Source organism: Lupinus angustifolius, chromosome LG03 (genome assembly GCF_001865875.1).
Source record: "Lupinus angustifolius cultivar Tanjil chromosome LG03, LupAngTanjil_v1.0, whole genome shotgun sequence".
Taxonomy (NCBI): domain Eukaryota; kingdom Viridiplantae; phylum Streptophyta; class Magnoliopsida; order Fabales; family Fabaceae; genus Lupinus; species Lupinus angustifolius.
In genome coordinates, this window is record NC_032011.1 from 7,859,306 (window position 1) to 7,870,015 (window position 10,710).

The following is a 10,710-nucleotide window of genomic DNA, read 5'->3' on the forward strand; positions in this document are numbered from 1 at the left end:
ACCAAGGCAATTAAAACACTTCACATCTCTAGTTTTGGTGTTGGTCTCCATGGCTGGTTGGTTTGGCTTGTGGGTGCTCACAACCTCCTTAGTTTTAGGACTCTCCCTTTTTGGCTCATCCTTCCAAGATTTATATTTTTAGGTGCTATAGGAATACTTAGACTTCCCCCTCTTGTTTTTTTGCTCCACCTTCATGGATTTTTGTACCAAGTCATCTAGCTCCACATAAGGTTACAACTCCACAACATCTTAGATTTCTAGATTTAACCCATGAAGAAATCTAGCCATTGTTGCATCTCGGTCCTCATTGAGGTTGGACCTTAGCAAGGCCAACTCCATGGCCTTGAAGTACTCATCCACGGTTTGGGAACCTTGAGTGAGTGTTTGCAATTTTTGTACACATCCCTTTGGTAGGAACGAGGCACAAATCTTTTCCTCATCACTACTTTCAATTCTTCCCAAGTGTCCATGAGTTCATCTCCAGACCTCCTTCTATCCTTTTGAAATTGACCCCACCACACCATGACATACTTCTTAAATTCAAGGGTTGCCACCTTCATTTTCTTCTTCTCGAAGTAGTGATGGCAATCAAAGACTTGTCCCATCTTGAATTCCCCTTCCAAGTAAGCTTGAAGAATTGTGTCTATCACTTTGCCTCCTCTCCTCTTGCCTCTCATCTCTCGGCCTATCCTTTTTAGACTTCCTCCTTCTCCTCCTTTCATGGCCACTTGAATCACCATGTCTCTCATCAAATCACCTATCATAATGAATCCTCATTTCATCCAATTTCCTTTGGAGTGTTTGAAATTGGGCATTAATCATATTTTGGAGTATCACAATCAAGGATGTTGACCGAGGTGAAATTGTAAGGCTCCTCTCTAGACTAGACTTTTTCAAGTTAAAACTAGCTTTGATGACCACCTGTTGGGCTGCCTTTGTTTTAAGAACATTTATTAGCTTGAAGTTAGGAATTTTGTGTGTAGGGTCTCGGTTTGATGGTTTTGGTAGGTTTAGGATGGGTTTTGATTCATTTTGTGTGTAAGGATTAGGTTAGGTTATGGGGGATTGAAGGTGTAAGGCTTAGGATCTCGGTTAGATTGTTGGATTAGGGTTTTTGGTGTGATTTGGCCCGAGTTTAAGGGAAGTGTAGGGTTTGTGTGTAGGACAAGTGTATGGAAAGTTTAGGTGTAGTGTATGTCATGACATGATGTGATTAGGGTAGGAATTTGTGGTTGTTTGGATAAGGGAAAGTGTATTGGACTACATCAAAGTCGGGGTATGTGAATTAGGGTTGGATGATCTCGGTTAGGGTAAGTGTTTTAGGGTTTGTCTCGACTTGAATGTTTACGGAAGATGGTGAATGGTTGGTGTATGATGATGGTGATGGAATAAATGAAATATGGAAGGGATGGTCACAGATTGAATGGAATTTGTAGGAAAGGAGTTGATGTGTGCTTGAGGTACAAGGGAAATGGAAAAAGGAATGAAGGGTGAGGCACCACAAGCATGGAATGCTTGATAAGTCAAAGTGAGGTTCACCACAAGGTAGGAAGCTTGATAAGAACAAAAATGGTGGTCACAACCACTTAGGGTTTACGAGAACTCTATCAACTAAAATACACTTTGACTTTTAGTCCAAAATAAACTTAATTTTCATTAATGATGAAATGATTATATAAATAGTAAATTCAGTAGCCCTATGCTACCATAGAAATTGACTAAGTCTAAGCCTTACTTACAAATGAAATTTGAAATTAAAATCCTAACTGAATGGAGTGGTTGAGCTGAAATGTTCCATGAGGATTTGACTAATTCAAAATTTTGAGACTTGGCCGAATATTTTGAGCCTTGAATGCTTGACCAAGTCATCTTATCATCACACGACTCTCCTTGAATTTGGAAGGTGTTGGCCGAAGTGTGATTGTGTTGTTTGGACGGGTCAAGTCTTGTTGATTGAAGATCTTGTGTTTTGAATTTGTGAGCTCCCAACCTTCACAACAACCTTGAGTGTTTAAGTGATTTGCCAATTAATTTTTACTTTTCCAAATAGATGTAACCGAAAATATAACTTAATCTCATAACAGAGGAACTCATGTTAATTAATAGTTTTTGGAATGTATCACACTCATAAATAAAACAATGATCAACTAGTTGTCATGAATATAGTTCCTAATTATGGTATCGGTAAAAATATGATCTAACACAAAGAAATAACTCAGTACTGAGAACAAAATAAAATTATGAATTTTACGTTCTTAAGTTCTTAAATTGTTCAAATATAAGCAAAAACACTTTCAGTACCTCTTCTCTATACGTAAAACGAAAGATTGTTCTAATGCTTCCCTAATTTCAAAATTGAAATTGATTTGACAAAAATGAAAAGAAAGTTAAGTTGAAAACTTAAACATTGGAAAATATTGCTTTTACTGAATACTAGTAAAATTAAGTACATTCAACCGAATTGGAATACTAATTGTCATGTCCTAATTGTTGGTTACGTGACTTATTGCAATTGCTATTATGATTTTTGCGGTTAAAATATAGAAAACTCTATTTTATGCCCAAATTGGTTAATAAGGTCCTTTAACATGTGTTTTTAGCTCGAGAGTCGATTACAGATCAAAGATGATATTAGCACCATATCTAATTATTCTATGTTTATGTGTTGCTCTCTTTATTTTGGTGTTTTTCTATGTAGGTTTTCCTTGTTTGTCTACATTGTGTCATATCCCTTCTATTTATAGAGGGATTTGAACACATGTTAGAATAAAATGATTTCCCTTCCATTTATACCATGATTTTAAAATGTTTCCATTATTGCCCCTAATTAAAATGTTTCCATGGTCTACTATTGCAGATTCTGGAACTACTTCACCAAATCCATGGTCCATCTACACCATATTCTTGAACTTCTTCACCAAATTGATGGTCCACCAAAGCATATTTTCGATTTGCTTCACCAAATTTATTGTCCACCATAATAGATTCTAGAACTACTTCATCAAATTTATTGTCCACCTACAACAAATTCTGAAAATGCTTCACCAAATCGATGGTCCAAATTAGTATATTCTCGAAATGCTTCACCAAATTGATGGTACACCAGAGCAGATTCTCAAATCACTTTACCAAATTGATTGTCCACTATAGCAAAGTCTGGATCTGCTCACCAAATCTGTGGTCCACCTATAGAAGATTCTCAAACCGCTTCACTAAAACTGATGGTCTACAATATTAGATTCTAGAGTTGCTTCACAACCTACAACACATTCTCCAACTGCTTCACAAAAAAATCTATGGTCCATCGTATCATATTCTATAACTGCTTCATTGAATCCATGGTCCACCTACAACAGATTCTCCAACTTCTTCACCAAATGGTTTGTCCACCATAAAAAATTCTCGATCTACTTTACCAAATTGATGGTCCACCACAATAGATTCTTGAACTGTTTCAACAAATCTATGGTCCACAATAGCAGATTTTGGAATTGTTGCACCAAATCCATGGTGCACCTACTGCAAATTCTGGATCCGCTTCACCAAATCAGTAGTCTATTTACACTAGATTCTTGAACTACTTCAACAAATCGATAGTCCACTTACACCAGATTCTCGAACTGCTTTATCAAATCGATGGTCCACCTACATCAAATTCTATAACTGCTTCACCAAATCGATGGTTCACCTATAGAAGATTATGGAACTGTTTCACCAAATCGATGACTTATTTTTCAGTAGATTCTCGAACTACTTCATCAAATCGATGGTTCCCCATCATCCAATGTTAGAATGGGTTGATTTCCTCTGCCTTGACAAAATTAATTTTTATTTCGTTACTAGTTACTTACCATGATATCTATCAAATCTCATTTTTCTTTCAATTTGGTAAGCAAAAAGTAAAGATTGACAGTTATGAAAACCCAATTTTGTCCGGCCCAAAAAAGCCCAAAATAATTTCTCAAAACTATTACACTTTTTTTAAAACAAGGGTGACGGCACACCCAGGAACTTCATTGATTAAAAGAGGAGGTTACATATGCTTGAAGCTATAGTTAGGCAATAAAAGCCTATTCCTATTGTATTCGTGCAAAAGAAAAGAAGGGGTTGAGTTCCACCAAGAGTTAACCATGGAGTTCACCCTAAAGGAGGCAAGTTTATCAACACAAGTATTGCCTTCTCTATAAATATGATAAACTCTGAAATTCAAAACATTAAGAATGCGACAACACTTACTCCAACTATTTCTTAACTTCCAAGGAACTTGGAATTTACCCTTGAATATGTCAACAACCATACTTGAATCGCATTCAAGCCAAACTACAGACCAACCCTTCCATTTAGCCATGGCTATGGCCAAGATTGATGCAAACAATTCGGCGTAGAGAGAGTCTTGGATGTTCATATAAATTGCAAAACAACCCAACATTTCCCCAAAGCAGTCTCTGAAAATACCACCACCTCTAGCATGACCCGGGGAGCTATGAGCAGCCCCATCAGTGTTAATCTTCACCCAACCAGGATTAGGGAGGAGCCACCTCACTTCCATAATAATAGGGGCCATGGTGTATTTTGGATGAACTCTAAAAGCTCTAAGCATCATAAACTCTTCCAGAGAAGGGTTAGTAGTGGACTTAGAGAAGTTGCCAATCATTGCAGTGTCCCTTTGGATCCTTGCCAATGCTTGGGCAGTACTAATTGACTTGTCTTCAAACCTATCGTGGTTTCTACAATGCCAAATTGTTGAGATTGTGCTAATAATATAGGTTATGACCACCTCAGTGAGCTGATGACTCCAGGTATTGCTAGGCAGTTGAAGAAGAGCAGCAAAAAAGGACCTATCAATATGCTTTCCAATAAGGGTTTCTAACCAATTCCAAAGAGGAAAAGCATAGGAACAATGAAGAAACAAATGCAGAGAAGTCTCTACTGCAGCATGACAGAGGGTATAAACAGAGGCCAGAGGGATCCCTCTTTTTTGAAGGTTCTCATCTACAGGAATTTTGTTGTTGACAAGCCTCCAAGTATTGAAGGATTTTGTAGGAGGAATGGATATAGACCAAATCAAATTGCACCAACTCAATTGGCTAACTCTAGAATTGAAGAAGCTATAAGCAGTTTTAAGAGAAAGCCTCCCATCACTAGAATGCTTCCAAACCAATTCATCACTCTTATCTAGATTAATCTAGATTCTAATCATTGCATCAGTGGTTGAAGGAAAATTATGAGCCAGCCAAAAAGGTATAGTCCATTTATGGTAATGTATAAAGCCAGCAACTGTGGCTGCTAGGGTTGAGTGAATCTGAGGAGGAATGGAAAGGGTGTCCACCAAGGGCTCACCTAGCCAATTATCAAACCAAAATATGATTTTTGAGCCATTTCCCAAAAGCCAAATGGAGTTGCCAATGATCATTTGCCAAAAAAATTTAATTCCAGGCCACACAGAGGACTTCACATAGCTAGCCTTCAATTCACCAGCTCTATAGAATCTCAATCTGTAGAAGGAGGCCCATTCCTGATTAGAAAATTTCATGACCCAAGCCAGCTTCAGGATTGCAGCCTAATTAAGATCAGAGGTGGATCTCAAGCCTAGACCACCCTCCTTTAGTAGACAACATAATTTATTCCAAGAAACTGTGACAATTTTCCTCACCTTCGAATCCCCTGACAAGATAAAGTTTCTAATGCTTTGATCCACAGATTTCAGCAGGGTAGTAGGCCAAGCATAGACATGGAAACTATAGCCAAGAATGTTGTGGATTATTGACTTCACCAACTCAACCCTTCCCATAATAGAAAGGGAGGAACCCTTCCATTTCGAAAGCTTAGTGATAATCCTATAAGCTAAAGGCTGCAAATGTATAGTCCTAGGCTTGCCTCTAAACAAAGGGACCCAAGTAATAAAAGGGAAGCCTACCTACTGTGAAACCCAACCAAGATGCCAAATTGGATAATTTCCTAGCATTTGCTTCAGTAGAGTATAACTTACATTTACAAGGTTAATGTGCTGACCAGAAGCTTGGGCATAGGAATAGATCAATTTATTCAAGGCCAAAATTTCTCTTTTTAACCCTTTGCAGAAGATGATGATATCATCAGCATACATAACATGGCTAGGAGTGGAGATATTTCTGCGACCAGAGATGGCACTCAACTTCCCCTCTGCTAAGGACATCCTCAACTATGCAAAAGAGAAGAGGGGACAAAGGGTCACCTTGTTTAACCCCTCTTCTACAAGGAAAGAATCCCACATTATGCCCATTTACCACAATGGAAAGCTTAGCTGAGGTTAAAATGACTTTGATCCAATGAATGAATTTACTATCAAACACAAAAGCATGAAGAATATCCAGCAAGAAACCCCAATCAATTGTGCCAAAAGCTTTCCTAACATCCAACTTTATAGCCAGATTACCACCAAAGGTCTTGTGATCCAGAAGGTTAACTGCCTCTGAGGCAATGCAGATGCATTCAGTGACTTGTCCACCTTTTCTAAATCTTTTTTGCTGGTTGGAGACAATACTAGGGGCCACAACAACCAACCTATCTGCCAAAACCTTGGAGATTACCTTGAATTGGAAGTTGGCCAAAGCAATAGGCCTGAAGTCCTCTATCTTGTCAGCCCTAGGGAATTTTGGAAGAAGAACCACAGAGTTAGAATTAAGGTTAGGAAGAATCCAAGATTGAGTGAAGAATTGAGAAACTGAATTGCAAACGTCAACTCCAACAATCTCCCAAAACTCCTGATAGAAACAACCCCCAAATCCATCAAGGCCAGGGGCTCCCTCACCTTTCATAGCAAACACAGCAGCCTTGATTTCATTATGGGAAGGAATCTTAGTAAGCATACAATTGTCACTGTCAGTGACCATATTTGGGATTACCAACTGGATAAGCTCATTAGGCTGAGATTGATTCTTAGAGGCATATAATGTTTTCAAATAAGACACTGCATGGTTGGCAATTTTAACAGGGTCCCAAATATTATTCTCTCCATCTGTTAGAAGAGTCAAGGAATTGGTGACTTGCCTTATCTTAGCCAACTTATGAAAATAGGTTGTGTTTCTGTCACCACTAGTGTGCCAGTTAACTCTAGCCTTCTCCCTCCAGAACTCCTCTTCAATTCTTAAAGCCATTAAAAGCTCCTGCTGAGCCAAACTCTCTTCATCCATGAGCCCCTGATCATTATCCACCAGACTTCTTCTTTGTTGAATAGAGTCTATTTCCTCCAAGGCCATTTTAAGTCGAAGATGGATGTTCCAAAAAACCTCCTTATTCCAGGATCTGAGGCAGACTTTAAGGTTCTTGAGCTTCTGAGAGAGCATAAACATAGGGCACCCAACTACCCTCGAATTCCAGCTAGTCTCAACCAAACTTTTTAGGCCCTGGTGAAGAATCCACATTTTATGAAATTTAAAAGAGCCAGGATTAGAGACACTCACCCTAGAGGCACATAACATCAAAGGATGATGATCAGACCCCGATCTAGGCAAGGTGCAGCAGGTGGAGTAGGACCATTCATTCAACCAGTAGTCATTACATATGGCTCTATCCAGCCATTTCTCAGTGTGGGCAACTCCTCTCCTCTTGTTAGACCAGGTGAATTGGGCTCATCTAGTGGGAAGATTGGTGAGGTTAGCCTCCTCAGTGAAGGATATGAAGTCCTCACACGCCATTCTATTAGGTGAGTGAGATCCTCTGCATTCGTTTGCACATAACACTGCATTAAAATCCCCAATACAGCACCAAGGACCAATGAAGAAAGCTAGAAGAGAGATGATTTCATACCAGAGCTCCCTTCTTTTCAAGATCTAGTTATTCGCATAAACAACAAATAAATAAAAAAATTTGAGCTCAATATCCAACTCGATTGAGACTTCTTGAACAGAGTTTGCAATAACCTTTAGTTGATGATCAAGATGACAGATACCCCAAATGTTTGGAAGAAGAGGACCCTTATCATTGGAAATTAATAACTTCATACCTAGACTAGACCAAAATCTAGGACTTATGTTATCAACACGAATCACAGGCTCTGATATAAAGATTAAATCAGGTTTATTAGCACTACATAATTTTTTTTAAAATGAGTCTTGTGTCTGGGTTACCCAAACCCTTACAATTCTAGAAGAAGACCTTCATTTGGAAACATTAAGATACCCACCACTTCGGGTATAATGAACTTTCCCAAGACTTTGTCTTTGCTTCTACTTTTTCTTTTGATATTTTGACATCACCGGTGTGAAATTACATTCTTCTGCTATGTCAGCCTCAGAATCCGAATCATCAGCCCATAACCTTCCGACAATTCTCAAATCTTTGGCAGCAATAGGGTTTGCAATCTGTTCTTGCGGTTGAACTACCAACTACTCAGATTGAAGATTTTGGAGAACTAGATCCAAATCACCACTATTTCTATTAGAAACTGATTCAACTATGGGCAATTCATCAATACCTGTTAAAGACACAGTCCCTGCCACCTGAGGGAGAGCAACCCATTCCAATAGCTTCATATTTTCTGAGTGATCAATTTCAAGATTAACAACCAGATTATCCACCATTTTCTCAATAGACTTCTTTGCCACATGATTAACTTTCTTGTTAACTAGTTTGAGGTTCTCCTCCATTATTACCAGTTTATTCTTCCTACGCACCACCACCATATGCCCTATGGAGTGGCGCCCAGTGCAAAAATCCGGGAGATTTTTGAACTCAGTGGTGACAAAGAAAGCAAATCCCTCCCTTTCAACAAGGATCTGGTTTGGCAGAGAACTCTTCAAGTCCACATCCACAAGAACTCTTGCAAACTGGCCAAAAGATATGTTGGATGGGGCCTCATCCAACGATATAGGGGTCCCTATACCTCCGGCGATTGAAAAGAGGATTTTAGCACTCCAATACTTCAGCAGAAGGCCCATAATTCTCACCCAACACTATGAATGGCAAAGCTTCTACAAGTTTGGGTTGAAATCCGGGATCCAGAGAGAAAGACGAAGAAACCCAGGCCTTAGGTTCCAAGATCCCACCGCACAAACACTGCGCATATCCTCAATAGAGGAAAATGCGAAATGATAGAACCCCATTCCCAACAAGATCATACTCCATTTTCCAACCAAGCTACATAACGATGAAAGCTTAGTTTTCAGATCGTTGAACTTGATGGGGGAGTCTCCTTTTGACAAGATAATTCTGCCGTGCAAATGAGATTTACATCTTTGTAAACCAACCTGATATTCCTCTTCTAGTATCTTAATGGCTATGGCATCCCTTTAATGTAAGGTTGAGGGAGTTGAGAGAAGTTAATGTCACATACTTTTTTTAACACCTGTGCAAATGATTTTTGTACCTAAGAATCCTGAGATTTTGGAGCAGGTTTCGGAGAAGCATTGCCCAACGGAGGGTTGAAATTTGCAAGAAAGCCCTAGGGGACAAACGTGTCGGAGTTGATTGAAGGATCAACCCTAGCAGAGCTTCTCTCTCATCCAATTAGACCTTGAATTTATTATCATCACAAGAATACGCTCTCAAAATTATTACACATTTCAATGCAAACATCTCTTTAAATAAAAGCGTAAAAATATTTTTATTGAGCACTTAATTGGCTCATTATAAGTAGATTTTAGTTTCAAATCAGTTTTCCCAAAATTTTCGTTTCGCCCATAAAATAAAAATAAAAAATGTGGTAGAAAATTTCATGGATAATTATTGGCGCAATAATTGCAAAAAATCATCCACTTTTGTTTTTAAATTTTAATAAACTTTAAAATTAATTTTAAGTGACTTAATAGTCACTTATTAGTTTGGTTATGGAAGAATTATAACTTTTACAAAAAACATATCCCAAAATAACTATATTATTCGTTTTTATAATTAATTACAAAATAAAGATTGACCATAAAATATCTTTTTTGCGATTTTATAAAATTCAAAAGATTGCTTTGACTTATGCATAGATAATGCAATAATTTTGAGATTTGATTTAGAGCTGTTATAAAATTTCTATCAAAAATGATAGTTGAGGCTACCTTTAATTTTTATAAGGTCAAAACAGTTATTTTACTCAATCAGAGATGTTACAATAAATTTTTTGCTCAACGAAAAATTATGAAGCTAATTTTAGAACAAAAGGGTGTTTCCTAATATATCTCAAAACCCAAATATATCCCTTTTGATTAGAGGGAAAAAGTAAATTCAAATTTTAGTTTAAGAATGGAATTAATGTTGTAAGAATGAAAAAAATCTAAATTGAATTATGAGAGGGAATATCTCCCCTTATTTCTCTCCAAAATATTAAAGGTAAATTTGTTTTAAATCTAATGCCTAATTCCGACTATAAATACTAGAATAGTCACATTGAGAATTAAATCCTAAAAATAGAGAGACAAAACCTATTGAGAGTTAGCAGCCCTCCCTTTCAATTTGAGTTGGGTTAATTTTCCGTATACATAATTGGGAAATCATTGCCGACCAAACACAAAATGCCATAAACAAACTAATTGCATTTTTAGTTAAAGAATTAAATAATAAAAGATAGAGAAATATAATGAAATTAATGTTATGATAACTAAAAACTAATATGGAACAAATTATTAAAATTGATTATTTATCTAAGAATTGAAAAATGGATGCCATCATTACGGTGCCTTCTTCCCCTTTAAGTTGAGATGTGGTATCAGACATAGATTTGTCTTTACTCTCTTAAAGTGAGAT

The 10,710-nt window shown here is 37.5% G+C and overlaps 1 protein-coding gene across 1 annotated transcript; it reads right to left on the minus strand.

Moving 5' to 3' along the window:
- On the minus strand, positions 4,034 to 8,918 carry LOC109342316. The gene is made up of 8 exons (XM_019580326.1): positions 8,427 to 8,918; positions 8,238 to 8,366; positions 7,541 to 7,720; positions 6,267 to 7,385; positions 5,990 to 6,181; positions 5,654 to 5,851; positions 5,279 to 5,515; positions 4,034 to 5,185 (listed from the first exon to the last, which is right to left on the minus strand). Exons 1-8 carry the CDS (start codon positions 8,916 to 8,918, stop codon positions 4,034 to 4,036), a joined length of 3,699 nt encoding a protein of 1,232 aa, XP_019435871.1.